This window comes from Lagenorhynchus albirostris, chromosome 13, assembly GCF_949774975.1.
Source record: "Lagenorhynchus albirostris chromosome 13, mLagAlb1.1, whole genome shotgun sequence".
Lineage (NCBI taxonomy): Eukaryota > Metazoa > Chordata > Mammalia > Artiodactyla > Delphinidae > Lagenorhynchus > Lagenorhynchus albirostris.
Window position 1 is genome coordinate 29,399,742 of NC_083107.1, and position 18,221 is coordinate 29,417,962.

Below are 18,221 nucleotides of genomic sequence, written 5' to 3' on the forward strand. Positions count from 1 at the left end.
TTTCATTTTCAGTGAAACAATAACTGGAACACTGAAAGTTTATATAATCAGAGCCGCTCCCCCATAACAAGCAGGTTTACATGGGATATCAAATATTAATCAGAATGCTGGGGTCTTGATGTGCAGTGTAAAACTCCAGCTTCACTACCTACAATACTTGGAAAGCACCATCTCTCTCTGGACTTACCCAGGAAGCCAAACCATGACCAATTATATCTGAGTGGCAGATACAGGGAGTAAATAGAATGTGCTTTTAGACGAGCATGGAATTAGAAAATAAGATTAGTTGGATTCATGAATGTTTTTAGGATCGTTCTAAAATTGCCTGCTTTATACACACACCACTTGCCCTAAAAGTCAGAGTCCGTTGCCTGTAGCCACCTGGATCGTCCCCTCCCCATGGAGCCTTGACAGTGGGACAAACGCTCTAAGTCTTCTGGTAAAAGCTTCCTAAGGCCTACACAGTGCCCGGCTGTGACTGTCAGCATTTCATGTGTCTCCTCTCTCTGGGCTTCCTTGACTGGATAATGCCATCATGGCGGGTCTTCTGCCTTTAGACCTGTAATTAGCCCAACATGCAGCTACACTCATATTTCACTGGCCTAGAAGGCAGCTTATTTCTTTCAAGTGACCTTTTTTTTTTTTTTTTTAAGGAGAAATATTTCAGACATACAGAAAAGTGCAGAGAGTCATATAATCGACACCTGCTACCAACCAGATTTAACAAATATCAATGGCATTTTCCTCTGGAAGAAGTAAAATGTTACAGACAAGAATTGAAGTCCCCTTTTCTCATCTTCCCTTCTTCCCCAGAAATAATCACAATTTGAGGTTGGTCTGTATCCCAGGTAATTTTTCAGGACTCTGCATTGCTTTATTCTTGAGGTTTAACACTTGCTATGTCCCCCTAAGAACTGACATTAGGAAAGAAATACTAACACCTCTTTCCCTGGAAATGGGCACATGCCCTACAAGTTTGGAGGGGCTCTCCTCTGGGAGGAAATAACCAACTACAGCTCAGTTTTCCAGACACTTCTGTTTCTAATCTTCCCTGATCTCCATTCTCTGTTACACAGAGGAGCACAGGTACACGCGCAGAGATGTATGTGTACACGCGCACACCCGTGTGTGTGAGCTGAGTGTTCTCTGCCCTTTGCGCAGGTGTCTGCTCTGTCCAGCGCGGGGGGCGTGGAGAACCTCATCCTCCTGGAGCAGGAGAAGCACCGGCCTCACGAGGTGGGCTCCGTGCAGTGGGCGGGGAGCACCTTCGGGCCCATGCAGAAGAGCCGGCTGGGGGAGCACGAGTTCGAGGCCCTCATGAGGATGCTGGACAATCTGGTGAGTCTCCTGCCGTTGTCCTTCCAGGCCAGTCCTTTGTGGCTTAGCTCCCCCCAAACCAGTCCGTATGAAGCATTCGGTGGGCGTGAGAACTGCCAGCATCACAGTTAATTTGTTAAAGCCCCCTGATCGGCCACTTGACTTAGAGTTTGTGGTCATTCTAATAGTAGTTGAGTTTTCTCAAGTGGTGGCCTTTGCCACCCCTTTTCCAAGGGCTGTGGTTGTTGTCATACCTGCAAGGTGCTCTTTAGAGAAGGGGGAGGAAGCCCTTGGTTGGTATGAGAGGTGGTAATCCAGCAATAATCAGCACCACAGAGCCTCTCTCATATTGTAGCTTTGTTCACTCCTCTTTTGCAGTTTGTTCTGCCTTTCTTTCTAATCTCACGACTTTAACGCGGAAAACACATAATGCCATTAATTTCCCTGTTCCTGGTGAGCGGCATTATAACAATATCCTATTGTAATGAATGAATCAATCAATCAGGTAGGGCGTTAACTGGTGTATGTCCAGGAGTGGGCTTTAAAGGATCCAAAGAATTATAAGACACCCTTCCTTCTGGAGCTAACAATTTAATTGATGATATATGACGTAAATATGAGACAATTCAAGAATAAGAAGAAAGCACATACCGTGGGGAGCTAATTGCAGGAAGAGGCTCTGACTTCTTAGATTGCTCGAAAAAGCGAAGACGAAACCTACCTCTGTGACATTTCTGTATCATTTACCTCCCCTCCGCCTCACTGCGACTACTTGGGACCCTCTCTTTGTTGTGTCTGGGTCATTGCAATAATCAGTCCTTTCCTTCCTCCCCCAGTTCCTCCAAATCACTTCCACTTTATTACCAGGCTGAGCTTGAGGGTCACTTTATAATGGTGAAAGGTACACTCCACAGTGAAAATACAACTCCTGTTAACATCTGTGTAACTATGCCTAAATAAAGCATCAGGACCAAGAGGTTTCATGCAGAAATTCTTTCAGACCTTTAAGAGACAGGCTATTCTTATGCTATTTAAATGGTTGCAGATAAGAGTGAAAGAAGGAAACCAAACCATAACAATTATAACACATTCAGACCAATCTCACTTTGAGTTGATGAAAAAGGCTGCATGAAAAGTAGCAGATAGTATCCAGCATAACATTAGAATAATAATACACAATAACCAAGTGAGGGCTCATTCCTAGTATTGAAGGATGGTTTAATATTATACATCTTTTAAATATATATCAATGAGTCAAAAATATAAACCTTCTGATCACTTGGAGATCAAAAGTTATTTGATAAAAATTTAATATTGATTTATAAAAATAATAGCTGTTAAGTAGGATAGGAAGCCATTTATTTAACATGATTAAAATGATTTTTTTCTCAAAACACGCACCAGTATCATGGCGAAACACTAGAAGAATTTCCATTAAATTTTGAAACAAAACAATGAAAATATAATGAGAAAATAATCCTATTTGCAAATGCAGCAAAATCAAACTTTAAGCAGAACCCCTTTAAAGACAACTGTAAAATTTTACCAATAGACATCAGAGAAAACCTGAAATCAGTAAAGAGCTATAATTTATTCTTGGTTAAAAGCTTCAGTAGGGTAACTTTTCCAAATTAATCGATAAACTCAATGTAATTTCCTCAAAAGTGGGGGAAGGTATAAGGACTGAGCAAGATGTTCTTTCAGGTGAAATTCAGAATGGCTCAGAAAATCCTATAAAAAGAAGAGTGGGGCTTCCCTGGTGGCGCAGTGGTTGAGAGTCCTCCTGCCGATGCAGGGGACACGGGTTCGTGCCCCGGTCTGGGAAGATCCCACATGCTGCGGAGCGGCTGGGCCCGTGAGCCATGGCCGCTGAGCCTGCGCGTCCGGAGCCTGTGCTCTGCAACGGGAGAGGCCACAACAGTGAGAGGCCCGCGTACCGCAAAAAAAAAAAAAAAAAAAAAAAAGAGTGATTACCACCACATGGTAAAGTGTGATAAGGCTTGAGTCACTAAAGGGTGGAGCACTAGTCCAGAATGCACAGGCCAATCAATGCTACAGCTTAGAGGATCCAGAAATAGATCCCAAATGCATGAAAATTTAACACAGGATAAACAGCCACCTTATAAATCTGGGGGAAAAAATAGACTGTTAGCCATCTGGGAAATAAAACTAAGGTGGATTACTACCTTGTCCTTTCAACAAGATTAATCCCTGATTTGTCAAAAATTTAAACATGGAAAGGAAATTGATATAGGTATTTAAAAACACAGATTAATAGTTTTAATGCTCTTGTGTTGGGAAAGACCTTGTCAAGCATGGCAGGAAAGTCTGAAATCGTGACGCCAAATATTAACAGATATGATTACATTAAAATTCAAAATTTGTATTTTTATAAACCACCCCACCCACCATATAAACAAAGCTAAAAGACAAAGTATGGGGAAAATATTTGCAACATCTGTGACAGTCAAAAGATTCATATCGGGCTTCCCTGGTGGTGCAGTGGTTGAGAGTCCGCCTGCCGATGCAGGGGACACGGGTTCGTGCCCCGGTCCGGGAAGATCCCACATGCCGCGGAGCGGCTGGGCCCGTGAGCCATGGCCACTGAGCCTGCGCGTCCGGTGCCTGTGCTCCGCAACGGGAGAGGCCACAACAGTGAGAGGCCCGCGTACCGCAAAAAAACAAAAACAAAAACAAAAACAGATTCAAATCTTTACTGTAAAAGGAGGTATTACAAATCAATATGAAAAGATGACCATCACAATAGAAAAATGAACTGAGAACCCAGTTTACAAAGGAAGATATTCAAGAAGCCATTAAGTGTAATTAAAAATATCCAGTCTTACTAGTAATCCAAAAAAGAACAAAACAAAAGTAGAGGATATTACTTTTAACCCATCTGATTGCCAAGGATTTTTTTTTAATTTTTTAAAAATCCTTTAAATTTCAGATGAAATTCAGAATGGCTCAGAAAATCCTATAAAAAGAAGAGTGGGGCAATATTCAGTGCGGGGGAAAGGAGACGAGAACTGGGAACTCCAGCACAACTGGCAGAAGTGTAAATTGGCTCAGTGTTTTGCGAAGACAGACAGGATAAATATATAAAAACTTATACTGTGCTCCCTTTGACTCAGTCATTTTCATTACTAGGCACTTATGTTAATTGCCTAAAGAAAAATGTGTAAAGATACTCATTTCAGGGTTGTTTATAATATTTTGAAAATAACAGTGTCCACTGGTATTGGTTAGATAAATTATGATATGTCCATTCACTGGCATATTATGTAGTTGTTTAAAGGTTGCTGTGTATTTATAGGTTCAATAACATGAAAGAAACTCCAAGACACATTGATGAGCTAAAAGCAGCTTATAAAGCTGATTATGTAGCATAATTATTTACAATAGCCAAGGTATGGAAGCAACCTAAGTGTCCACTGATGGAAGAATGGATAAAGAAAATGTGGTACTTATATATGATAGGATATTCAGCCATAAAAAAGATGGAAGTCGGGCTTCCCTGGTGGCGCAGTGGTTGAGAGTCCGCCTGCCAATGCAGGGGACACAGGTTCGTGCCCCAGTCCGGGAAGATCCCACATGCCGCGGAGCGGCTGGGCCCGTGGGCCATGGCCGCTGAGCCTGCAAGTCCGAAGCCTGTGCTCCGCAACGGGAGAGGCCACAACAGTGAGGGGCCCGCGTACCAAAAAAAAAAAAAAAAAAAAAAAAAGATGCAAGTCTTACCATTTGCAACAATATGGATGGACCTTGAGGGGATTATGCTAAGTGAAATAAGTCAGACAGAGAAAGACAAATACTGTATGATCTCATTTATATGTGGAATTGAAAAAAAACCCACAAAAACCAAAAATCAAAAAATTCATACTCATAGATACAGAGAACAGATTGGTAGCTGCCAGGTGGGAGGCAGAGAGAAATGGGTACAGGGGTCAAAAGGTGCAAACTTCCATATATAAAATAAGTAATCCTGGGGATGTAATGTACAGCATGGTGACAATAGTTATTAATACTGTATTATATATTTGAAAGTTGCTAAAAGAGTAGATCTTAAAAGTTCTCATCACAAGAAAAAGAATGGTAACTATGAGAGGTGCTGGATGTTAATTAGACTCGTGGTAATCATTTCGCAATACATACAATTTTTTTTTAATTGAGGTATAGTTAATTTACAACGTGTTAATTTCAGGTGTACAGCAAAGTGATTCAGTTACACGTATAATACATACAGGTATTGAATCACTATGTTGCACACCTGAAACTAATGTAAAGTTACATGTCAATTATATCTCAATTTTTTTAAAAGCTGCTTATGTGGTACAGTCCATTTATATACTGTTTTATATATATTATATGATGCATTAATTATATAGTCTGTATATTTACATACATGCATTTGTATATGTGTGCTTAGAGAGATGACTGAAAGGATTTTTAGTGGTTGTCTCTGGGGATGAGATTTTGCATAAAACCCACTTTTTCCTTATGTTTTTTATATTGCCTAATTTTTCTACATGGCTCTGTACCTCTTTTGTAATCCACTTTCTTTTTTTTTTTTTGCGGTACGCGGACCTCTCACTGTTGTGGCCTCTGCCGTTGCAGAGCACAGGCTCCGGACGCGCAGGCCCAGAGGCCATGGCTCACGGGCCCAGCCGCTCTGCGGCATGTGGGATCCTCCTGGACCGGGGCACGAACCCGTGTCCCCTGCATTGGCAGGCGGACTCTCAACCACTGCGTCACCAGGGAAGCCCCAATCCACTTTCTTTTTAATACCACTTGAATTTTAAAAAAGATGACAGGCAGAGCCGAGAATTGCTCCAGCAGCTGTTAAGATTCCCGAGTGTTCATTCTGAGTAACAGTCCACCTTTGGGGGACATGGTCTTGCTTAGGAGACAGGGATGTTCTTGAGTCAGAGTTAGGGCTCCCAAGAGAAAAATAGTTAAGAAGCCTCAGAGTCGAGGAAGGGAGGGCTACTGTTAGAATCAGCTGGGAAACTTTTTAAAATCCTGTAGCCCAGATGGTACCACTGTCCAATGAAATGGGGAACTCTGAGTTGAGCCCAGGCATACACATTTTTAAAGCTCCCGCATGATTCTGTTGTGTTGAGAACTACTGGACCAGACCAAAAGCTGGAGCTCTGTCTGGTCCACAAGATTCTGGGAACTTTCTCATCCCTGATCAGAGAGCTTGTTGGGGTGGAGGAGGGGAGGGGTTGGGGGACCAAGACAGGGAACAATTCTGAAATACACCAGAGGTGCGGCAAGGCCTGGGTTGTATTACAGAGACTTTGGGTTAAACTGAGTCCTTTAGATGGAAGGGGGTAAAGCGTGTGAGCGGGCGAGCAGGCATGTACCTGACCATTTTCCCCACCACATGTGGTTCTGTTTTTGTCCTTTTTAGGGTTACAGAACAGGCTACACCTACCGCTACCCCTTTGTTCAAGAGAAAACCAAACACAAAAGTGAGGTGGAGATTCCAGCCACGGTCACAGCCTTCGTGTTTGAGGAGGACGGCACCCCGGTGCCTGCCCTGAGGCAACACGCCCAGAAGCAGCAGAAGGAGAAGACCCGCTGGCTCAACACGCCCAACACCTACCTGCGGGTCAACGTGGCCGACGAGGTCCAGAGGAGCATGGGTAGCCCCCGGCCAAAGACCACGGTAAGGAGGGCAGAGGGGGCTCCGCTGGGGAAATTGGGGTGGAAGGAGAGTGCCCAGCTACCTGTGTGGGCTAAGCAGCTTTAAAAGGGAAACAGCAAACCTCCCCTGGGCCTGCACTAGTCCTGTCTCCCCCTAAGGCTTCCTATTGGGCATCTGGGAGCAGCTTCTCATGCCTACGGAGCAGATCACCTGTTTCTTGCACCCCTAAGCTGAGTTTTTGGTCCAGAGGGTGGCTGGACCAGGTCACTCCCAGCAGCATGAAAGCTTTTTGCTCCCATATCTGGAAGGGGCGTCTGGGAAATTCAAGAGAGGGGTACCCAACATTTGAACTGACCGTCTGATGCAAAACCAGAAGGTGCATGGGGTACTTGCTTCTATTACGTTGTCCACTCCCTTTATAACCCTCTTCTGTAGAGAGGTGCTTGCTTTAGACATTAGATGTGTGAGACCTGCCCACAGATTGAGTTTTTACAAATTGTATGCTCTTTTCCTCTCTCTCCCTCATCACACACCCTGGCTCTTAATTTGATTTTCACTAACAAAGTAGCTGGCAGCCAAATAGAATAGCTCTTCGTTTAAAAAAAAAAAAAACAAAGTCCTGCAAATTAACATCCATGAGTCATCTAATACTACAACACCAGTGGCTGCCTGTCTGTCAAAGCTGGTACCATGGCTCTGTCCCTCGTCTTAAGTGTTCTTTATGGCCATTGATCTGGGGCCTTTCTTCGGTTGCGGGGTCATTTGCTGCCCATCTCTGCTCTGGGAGACAGATATCAAAGAGGCCCAAGACGAGGGAAAGTGTTTGTCTAGGCTTGCTGACTTGCACGTGGGCTGGTCGGCCCAGATCTCATGGGGTGGACCACTAGGGTGGACGATGAGCCATATGCCTTTGCCTTACCCACCGGGCCTTGTGTGTGTTCAGTGGATGAAGGCTGACGAGGTGGAGAAATCCAGCAGTGGCATGCCCATACGGATCGAAAACCCAAACCAATTTGTGCCTCTGTATACTGACCCCCAAGAAGTGCTGGACATGCGCAACAAGGTAAGGGGATAGCTAATTACCTCCCATCTTTTCTCCCTCAAGGGCTTGGGGGGGGTCCCCAGGATGCGCCTGACTTACCGACATCCCAGATGCCTCTTATGGAAAAGAAACTACCATTTATTGGCCATATTCCAGGCACAGTGCTAAGCGCTGTGCTTTTGTTGTCCTGTGTAACCCTCAAATAGAGAGGTGCTAGCTTTAGACATTAGATGTGTCTAAGAGACCAACCCGCAAATCGAATTTTTACAAATTTTATGCGATTTCCCTTTGGCTCATTTTCAAGATTGCAAAATCCTTTGTGTTTATTTCTCTACCTTTGCTTTACAGTTCACTCACTTATATTTCTAATGTTACTTTAAAAACTTAACTTGTAACAGACCACCTTCAATAGGTCGGGTATGTTCCCAGAACAGTGTTTCAGTGTGTGGTCCTCTGAAGGGCAGATTCCTGGGTCACTCCCACCCCTCCTCCCATGGGACTGAGATTCAATATGTACGGGGTGGCCCCCCAGGAATCTGTAGTTTAAACCAATTCCTCAGGGACTTCATAGGAATATTAAAAATTGAGAATCTCCCTCAAGGATCTCCTATGCCTCATTTCCCTCTTCATCTCAATGACCTGCTCATGGTTAATGAGAATCTGGTGTTCTACATAAACTTCTCATTCATTCTGGAGCAGACGTGGAGACAGACTGTCTCAGAGTGGATGTGATGCGTTACATCTGCACCCCTGGGCGGCCTTTCTAGTGTGCCCTGGGGATGCTCCCTGCCAACTCCACACCCTGATGCTGGACAGCTACCTCACCCTCCCCATCCCTTTCTACACAGATTCGAGAACAAAACCGACAGGATGTGAAGTCGGCGGGGCCTCAGTCCCAGCTGCTGGCGAGTGTCATCGCTGAGAAGAGCCGAAGCCCGGTACAGCAGACGCTGCCCTTGTCTGGAGGGGAAACGTGTTTGCCTTCTGGGTCTGCAGTGCCTGGGGCCGGGCAGCAGGACCCCTGAGTCCTTATATGCCCACTTTCCCCTGTGATCTTGGGCACTGGTGCTCTTGCTGCAAAATGGATGCTGTGAGGACTGGGGACAGTATCTCATCGCCTCCCGTGGGCGCCAGGCAGGGGAGGAGTAGCCCAGCCTGCCCACGGGAGTGATGCGGCTTCTATGCCTCCCCCTGGAACTCCCCTCTGCCCTCTGTCAGTGTCCCGCAGAGTGACCTCTCAGGAGCGCGGCTGGCCTCTCCCAGCGGCTCTAGGCCTGGCTGCCCTGAGCGGCTCTGGCCTCTGTGCGTGGAAACAGCACCATCAGGCCGTAGCTCTGGGAAGATGCTCACAGGCTCTCAGAGGGCAGACATGTATATAAGGACCGGTACTCCTACAGGATGGGAAGGGGCAGTGAGTTGCCTACACAAACACACGTAGAGTTAGAAAATATAAAGTTGTTCCCCTGCTTGAGATAGAACAGTTTTTGTTTAGTGCTTAGCAAAAGGGGTGAACGTCAGACTTCTGGCTTGTGTTGGAAATCATTGCTGCTCATTGCAAAGTACCAGTGGCATCTTCCTTAGCAGTAAGGGCAGGGGCAGGGGATACAGGGACCATTCCTCTCTGCAGAGCAAACTGAGGTGATGTCATGATTGCAGATCAGGCTGCAACCCACCAGGTGGGTGCCCCTTGGCAGGGGAAGTGTGAAGGTTATGTCACCACCTCCACCCCACCTCAGCTGAGCCAAGAGGAGGAACAGCAAATGTGCTACAGGGTCAAGGATAGAAATACCCCATGATAATGGGGGGAGGTGGGAGTTCAATACTGTGATCAACATTGTTAAAAACTCTGCCATTTATACCAAGTGCTCTCCTTGGAGTCCCTCTTCTTGGGATCCTGGTCTTGGACTTTTTTGAACCCCATGATTCCTTAAGATAGGCCCAGTGCTGCCTTCTTTTGGAAGGAGCCCATGGGCCCATCATCAGAAGACTTGATGAGCCAGAGACAGATGGCCGGGAGTGTGTGGTGTGGGCCAGCTGCCCAGGCTCACATCCCCCCCCCCTCACTTTCTTTGACTCCTTGGCTCCGGACCACTGAATTCCCAAAGGCCGAGATGAGGTTGCTGAGTTAGGATAAAGGGCTATGGAGTCTGAGCTGTCCCAAGCTAGAGGGATCAAAGGATTCCCAAAGCTTACACAAGACCCAGCTGGTGAGCTCCCCAGAGCCAGGGGCTCCCCAGAGGGGGTGAAACACAGTGATTTTGCCAATGTCCCTTCAGGGACCTGCAGTACAGGCGGGTTGAAAATCCAAGGTTCAGGACCTTGGCCCCCTTGTTCTTTATGACTGTGTGCAAAACAGGACTAACAGTTTGGACTGAGAACGCCAAAGCCACTGTGTGTTTTGCATATGACTTACTGCTGGGTGCTGTGGCTTGCGCTGCTGATGCGGGATGGTGGGGTGCATGGCGGGGAGCGGCTGGCGTGACACTGGTTGAGCCAACGCTTTGCATGCTGGGTTTTGGCTGACTGACTGTGGGCCGCCAGCTGTACTTGCACAGTGACGGCTTGCAAGCGTCCACAGTAGAGATCGCAATAAAGGTGTGTCTTCCTTCTGCTTGGGAGCATTCTTTGATTTTATTTCTGGGGCAGAGGGAGGACCCCCTGCGTTCATCCAGGCAGTTACAAAGAAGCCGGGTCTGGGGGGTGAGGTGTAGCCGTGGGACAGAGTGAAAAACCCCTACCCCCGAGGCCCCGAGCTGTTGCCATGGAGCTGCATGCCACGCTGTCGCTAGCAAGACCACTGGCAGCCCCATGAGTCTGAAAGGAAGCTCGGGCCTGGGCCCCGACTGCGGCGTTCAGAGAGCGACACACTCTGTGGTTAACTTTCAGTCCACAGAGAGCCAGCTGATGTCCCGGGGCCAGGCGGATACCAAAGACGAGGCCGAGGAGATAGCGCCCAACCCCTTTAGCCAACTCACGGATCAGGAGCTGGAAGAGTACAAGAAAGAGGTGGAGAGGAAGAAGCTAGAACTCGATGGTAAATAACCCCCGGAAGCTGGTGCTTCAGGACCTCCCAGGCGGAGGGGAGAGCTCGGGGCACCCAGAGAGGCAGCAGAGCAAACCATGGCCCTCACTCCCCGCCAGCAGCCCTGGACCCCCTTCCTTGCTGCCTGCCAGGGCCCCCAGGGCTCAATCCAGCCTTGTCTCGCTTTCCTTTTCAATCTTCATTTGCTTCTCTCTGTCTCTTCTCTGTCATGTCCTCACTTTGACCTTCCTGCTCCATCAGCAAATTTTTTTTTTTTTTTTTGTGGTACGCGGGCCTCTCACTGTCGCGGCCTCTCCCGTTGCGGAGCACAGGCTCCGGACGCACAGGCTCAGCGGCCACGGCTCACGGGCCCAGCCGCTCCGCGGCATGTGGGATCTTCCTGGACCGGGGCATGAGCCCGTGTCCCCGGCATCCGCAGGCGGACTCTCAACCACTGCGCCACCAGGGAAGCCCAGCAAATAATATTCTTATCAGCATGATTTTGTTAATCACAGCAATGCCCCTCATGGCTCGTGCCTGACAGTTACACGGTGCTGCCGCCATGACCCACTGACCCTCTCACCTGGGAATAAGGAGTTAATCCGTGAGGAGTGCTTAGGATACTGCCTACGAATATGGCCTAGGTCAGTAGACACCAGACAAACGTTAGCTGTAATAATATGTTCATTATAATAGTGATCATAATTACTGATGATCTATCAGATGTGGTATAAACCGCTTAGCCGGGCAATCAGAACTGAGTCCTTTATGTCGGAATCCAGCAGCTGAGTCCTTTATGTCAGAATCTCAGTAGAGCCCATCTCTCCATGCTGACTCCTAAGTAGCCATACTCTTGAGAGCTTGTTCATGCCTTTGTCCCTTCCCGACAGAGTTTCTCTTCTCGGCTAGCCTGATTCAGTATTATCTACACTTCAGCCTCTGTGGCAAACCCCCTCCAGCCAGGAAGCCCTCTCTGTGCCCCGCATGTGTCCCTTCTCTTTGCTTCAAGTGCACTTGGGGTCTGAGACACAGAATTCAGCTCTTGGTTTTGTCCACCAGGCAAGGCTTTCATTCCCTCAGGGCAGGGCCCTCTTCTACAGCCCCCGTCCCCACCCAGACTCAGCCATCTTCCTAGGAACAAAGGCACTAGAAGAATCCTCGCTGGCTTTCTTGGAGTTAGCTTGCTTGGAGTTCTCGGTGCCAATCGAAAAAGTAGATAGAAAAATATGGTGCTCTTTGTCTCTAGAGATTGTTTGGACCGGACATGTAAATTAGCCAAATAATCAATAAGCTACATGCAAACAGATCGTGGGTGGGAGTTCCCCTGCAGTCTTGCCCTCCACATCAGGGGTAACAAAGTCCATCCAGAGATGTCCTGTGATGGAGGAAACGGACTCCGACTCCTCCCGACTCCTCCCACTTACCTCCCCTAGGATGGAGCAGAAATTTTTTTTTTAAAGTTAGAGGAAGCAGCTAACTCCAGCCAGGAGAAATGAGGACCAAGCCGAAGAAAGCAGTTGTTTTAAAGCACTCTCGGTCTGCCCACCTCTCCTCTCCTTGACCTCTATCCTGAGCTGGCTTTCTGTATTTTCAGGAGAGAAAGAACCTGCCCCTGAGGAGCCTGGCTCACCTGTAAAGTCTGCACCTGCTTCTCCAGCTCAGAGCCCAGCCAAGTCAGAGACGAAGAGCCCCGTGGGCTCTCCCTCCAAGTCTGTGGACGGTGAGTGGAGCTGAGCACCTGGGAGGGAGAGGGGCCTCCACAGGCCGAGAAGGGGGTCTGCATGGAGGGTGGGCAGGTATTCACTGCAGGGCACCTGCCTTTCAACAGGTGCTGCCCTCCTACGGGAGACTCTCCCCTCTGCTGTTTCTAGGGAACCTGAAACAGGGGTTACCAACTTTAAGCTTGTTCCGTTCACAAGCTGTGACGATACACCTTACAGGTGAAGCTGAGTCTAAGCAATGCTGAGTACGTCAATGATTGACCCACGGCCTTCTCATCTCTTACTCAGGCCAGGTTGGCTGATGGGCCTTTCTAGACTCACCAGCCCAGTGCTCAGACTTTAATGTGCACAGGGATTGCCTAGGGATCTGGTTAAAATGAAGATTAAAATGTTAAGATGAAGACACAGTAGGTCTGGGGTCGGACCTGAGACCCTGCGTTTCTGGCAAGCCCCCAGATGAGGCTGATGGTGTCATTCTCAACGTTGGCTGCACGTCGGGATCACCTGGGGAGCTTTACAATCCCTGACGCCTGCTGGGGTCCCACCCCAGCGGTTTCTGAGTTCAGTGGTCTAGGAGTGGGCATGGGGGAGTGCAGCCTGGAGTTGTGAGATCTCTCCACTGGTCCCCATGCTCTCAAATCCTCTTGTGCTAATTCACCTCAGTGTCACTCCTCATCTGCCTCCCTGACTCCTACCCCTCAGCCTCTCTGAAGGAGTCCTTCCAGTCCTGTTCCTTCACATCTGGCCATCTCTGTCATCACCTTCTCTGTTGACTGGCTCCTGACTGTCCCTGCCCCTGCTGACTCAATCCCCCCATGGGCCCCTCAGGAGCATTGGCTATGCCTGCAAAGAAATAGCCCTGCATTCAACATCAGAAGGCCAGCTGTGTCACTTACTAATTTAGCCATCTCAAATAAGTTGCATAAAAACACTGCAGGATGGGGGACTAACATGAATCCTTGCCTTTCCTAACTTACAGCATTGTTATCAGGATAAAATGAGCTCATAAATATAAAAGGCCCTTGTAATGTGCTTTCATAAATGAGTTCTCCTTACGTACTCTGTTCTCAGGATTGTGAGAGATACTACGCTGCTTGCTGTTTTAAGCCACTAAGTTCTGGTGTGGTTTGTTACGCAGCAGTAGATAACTATTAAATCATAGTGCCTAATGAGAACTGGTTTATGGAAATTAGTTCTTCTGTGGGTGGACAAGGCTCAGCGGGTGGTTCTTCTGCTCCACTGACGTCAGCTGGGGCTGCAGTCATCTGGTTGCCTGACTAAGCTAGAACTTCCAACATGGTGCACTCACATGTCAGGTGCCTTGTCAGGGGCAGCTGGAAGGCTGGGCTCAGCTGGGACAGTGGAATGGCTGGGCCTCTTTCTCTGTCTCTCTGTCTGTCTGTCTGTCTCTCCATATAACGGTAGGTCCTCTCCATGTGGCCTCTCCATCCGTGTTTCCATCAAGGTAGTTGGACTTTACACATGGTGCCTCAAGGCTCCCCAAACTATAGAAGCAGAAGCTGCTGGGCCTTCTTAATTCTTCAGCCTGAGGCTGGCTCAGTGGCACTTCCTCTGCATTCTGTTGGTTTCTCCAAGCCACACGGCCAGCCCAGATTCAGTGTGGGAGGGGACCACACTCAAGTGTAAAATTCATATATTGGTGGTAGGTTTAGAGAAGGGCAAAATCGTTGTCAAATGTCAAGGGAGGCTGGAACCAGACCTTGGGGAGATATATGCTTGGACTGGCAGATAGGAGTAGAGTGGGCTGTCCAGGGAGTGGGCATTTCTGGAAGGGGACATCGGGGGACTGAGAGACAAGTGTTTGGATGCTGAGGGATAGTGAGAAATCCAGTCTGAGAGGTAGGTACCCAAACAAGCTCGGCATCTCCCTACCAAAGCACCTCCCTTCCTCCTCCAGCCTCTTCAAGCCTTTCAGCTCTTCCCAAGCCACAAGGGTGTGGCTATGGACCTAGGCTGCCAAGTCCAGTCTTGTTCCAAATCCACTCTCCCTATTCCCCTCTGCTTCCTGGCCACCATCCTTGGATAGATCCCCCGATTTCCCAGCCTCTACCCCATTCCATCCACCCTACACCTGTCTCCTACTCCCAGAGCTCGAGGTGCCCCATCTAGGAGAGAAAGCCAGTGGTTCGTCTTAGGAGATGCTAGAAGGTGAGTTCGCTTCTGCCACAGCTCCCGGAGCCCTTCAAATAGCTGAAGACCCAGGTAGTTCTGACCTTAACTGTCATGGGCTGTTAACAAAGGAGGGATCTGGACTCTCAGAGCTGGTCCTTGATGCTTTCCTTACTGGGGCCCAATAAGTATTTATTTCTAGAGCCTTGACTGCTGCCCCTTCTCTTGGCCAACTGCACCCTCCAGGGGTCTCTGTCCCCCCCAGCTGAGGGAGTGGTGACCTCGATCTGGAACCCGACTCCTCCAAGGCCCATGGCGCCTCCCAGCCCCACGTTCTGTTTGCTGGTGCTCCCCAGACGATTCATGGTGCGGGAGCTCTGTGAGATGCTGGTGACATGCCCGGTGTGGACTTGTTTTCTGGCTGGGGAGAAGAATCCTGCTGTGCTCTCCTAGAGCCAGCCAGCAGGGGCTGCGGTTGCAGATGCAGCTGAAGGGGCAGGCATGGGTGAAGGCCACTGCTGGGACGAGGGTGCCTATCACCACAGGGCAGGAAATGGCACCTGGACAGAAGGTGGGGTCCTCTGATCCATAGTTGTGTTCGTGGAGCTAGAAGGCAGGTAACGAAATCATCTGAGAGGGTGTAACTTGAGAAACACATCCTCACGGGTCATCCAAGTGAGGGGTCATTGGAGGTACAAGAGCCCAGGAGGCCAAGAGTGGGAACAGGGGAGTAGGTACAGGAGACAAAGGCCAGCATGCAGGGCAGCTGTTTGCCTACAAGGTTGGGTCCAGTTCAGCGTAGAAGGCTCAGGCTGGGACAGACAAGAAAGATGAGGTATGGTGTTGGCTTGGTTAGAATAAAACCATTCACACGTTCATTTGTTTGCTTATGCATTCAACCATTCATGGATTCCACAACCATTTTCTGAGTACCTCCTATAAGTTAGTCACGTAGATAATTAAACACAGTCTTGTCTGATTTATTTCAGTTTTGAGGGGAGAGATAGGCATAAAAAAGAAGTGATTGTTTCACAGTCACTGTAATGGAAATTTATCTAGTAGGGGCCGAAAGGAAGGAGTGACAAATTCTACCTGGAAGCAGGGATGGGACCAGGAAAGACTTTAAGGGGAGGGTAACACTCAAGCTGATTGATTGTGTGGGTGAAGGTTGGGGACACAGAGAAGAGAGAGAAGGGTGGTCCAGACAGAGGGAAACAGACTGCAGTGGCAGGGAGGGGTCCAGGGATCAGAGGGTCGATGAGGCCAAAAGCAGGTGAAGAGAGGAGAGGGGAACGGTCAGGGGGAAGGCTGTGTCTGGACTGCTTTTCTGCGTTCAAGAGAATGGCCAGTGATGACCATGGGAATGCATGGTGGGCGGGAGGGCAGTAATGGCCATAGGAGTCAAGCGCATTAGAGGACTTGGTAGCTGGATGATGGCAGGATGCAGGCCAGACAGTAGTAGGAATGGGAGCCAGGGCCGAGGTCTTCAGTACTAAGAGGGGACAGTCCTCAGGAGTTATTGGAGAAGACGTTTGCTTACCCAGATAGTTAAACTAGCCCATGTTAACTGTCCCCAAATTTACCCTCCTCTGTCCCATCTTCCATGTAACCAGACATTTCTCCAGTCTTTACCCCGTCAAGAACCCTAGCCATTTCCCGAGACATCTGTCTTGCCCCACTCTGTCTGTAAGGGACACCAGTCTCCCACCTTCCCCAGCTCCCACACTCCCACTTTCTTGTGGTGTGATATCCCTCACACTCACACACATGCACACTCACACACATGCACAATCACACACACCCCTCTCAGTTTCACGTAGTGAAAAGAACACTAAGTTGGGATGGCAAGACACTGAGGTCTGCCCGCTTTTACTGCTTTACTCAGTTTTCCTATCTGTAAAATGGGGAGGAGCTAGATTAACTTTACCTTCCTTTCTACTTTTCAAAGTCTACGGTTTTAGAATTTTCCCTCCTCCTTCCCCATACAGGCATTTCAAAGCTTGAGTGGAAGCAGGGTGGGTAGAGAGTGGGAAGGAGGAGAAAGGGCAGCAGGAGGCTTTCACTCCTGGCCTTGACTAGGGTGGCAGTCTGTAGGGTCCATGCCACTCAGGGAATCCCACCCTCCCTCTGCCTGCCCCTCTCTGCCTACTGGGAAGATACTCTCCATTTTTGAAAAGTTCCTCAGAGGTGTAGGAAATGAAAAGGGTATGAAAACATGTCATTTCCATATTTTTACTAGTGAAACTGAACCAGTTACAACAATTCTTAGATGCATCCCCTGAGTTGTCCACGGCAGTGCCCTCCCCTTCCTACAGCCTCTCTGTAGTCTGCGTCTGTTCCCTTGTTCTGTCTGTTCCTAGGAAAGCTCCCAACCAGGCCCCTGCTGGGCTGCTGCCGTTTCTGGAGATCATTACCTGTTTACATTTGTAGGCAAGAGCCCATAGTCCCTGGCCTGCCAAGGGCCTGTCATCTCCTGTTTGGGAGGGAACCCTGCCTACCCCTTTCCCCTTACCGTGTCAGCCCGCCCCTCTCTTTGCTCTAGACTTCCTTTATATAATTGCCTAGAAATGGTTCTGTTAGCCCCAGGTTGAAGCTCTCGCCTGAATGAAATCTTATGGGTCACATCTTTGGATCTTTTTCTAGAAGATGCTCAGAAGACGGAAACAAGCAAAGCCACCACAGAGCCGGAAAAGACGCAGCCAGAAGGAGTGGTGGTCAACGGCAGGGAGGATGAGCAGACGGCAGAGGACATCCTCAGCAAAGGCCTCAGCCAGATGACCACCAGCGCCGACACGGATGTCGATACCTCGAAAGACAAAACAGAGTCAGTCACCAGCGGTCCCATGTCCCCAGAGGGCTCGCCTTCCAAGTCTCCCTCAAAGAAGAAGAAGAAATTCCGCACCCCGTCCTTCCTGAAGAAAAGCAAAAAGAAGGAGAAAGTGGAGTCCTGATTCGCAGCCCCCTGGGGCTCCCATCTGCGTCCTCCCTCCCCTCCCTCGCCGTCTCCCATCTCTGCCCCTGGAAGCACGGGGCCAAGGAGGGGTCGAATAGGCCCTGGATCACACTCTGATGGGAAACTTAGAGATTACCCCACCGACCCCTCATTTTACAGTTGCCCCACAGAAATCAGGTGACTTTCCCAAGGTCATACAGCTGGTTCGTGGCGGAGCCTGCACTGGAAGTCAGGTCTTCTGGCTCCCAGTCCAATGCTCTTCTCACTACACGACACTGCCTAGCTGTGGGCTGCCCTTGTGAGGACGCTGCCCCTGATCTGAGCCCAGGGCAAGGGGCCAAAGTCAGCCACAAGCTCTCACGAATCAGACCCAAATCAGACAGGTC

At 48.8% G+C, this 18,221-nt stretch overlaps 1 protein-coding gene across 1 annotated transcript in view; it reads left to right on the forward strand.

Moving 5' to 3' along the window:
• The window catches only part of ADD2 (adducin 2), a 103,709-nt gene extending 85,824 nt beyond the window's left edge, over window positions 1-17,885 (forward strand). Inside the window, exons 10-16 of the mRNA XM_060168691.1 lie at window positions 1,162-1,338; window positions 6,731-6,988; window positions 7,911-8,030; window positions 8,858-8,947; window positions 10,896-11,043; window positions 12,626-12,751; window positions 17,526-17,885. Coding sequence (XP_060024674.1) covers window positions 1,162-1,338; window positions 6,731-6,988; window positions 7,911-8,030; window positions 8,858-8,947; window positions 10,896-11,043; window positions 12,626-12,751; window positions 17,526-17,833 — 1,227 coding nt within the window. The 3' untranslated portion in view covers window positions 17,834-17,885. The remainder of the gene's footprint in view (window positions 1-1,161; window positions 1,339-6,730; window positions 6,989-7,910; window positions 8,031-8,857; window positions 8,948-10,895; window positions 11,044-12,625; window positions 12,752-17,525) is intronic.
• The last annotated feature ends 336 nt before the right edge of the window (window positions 17,886-18,221 follow it).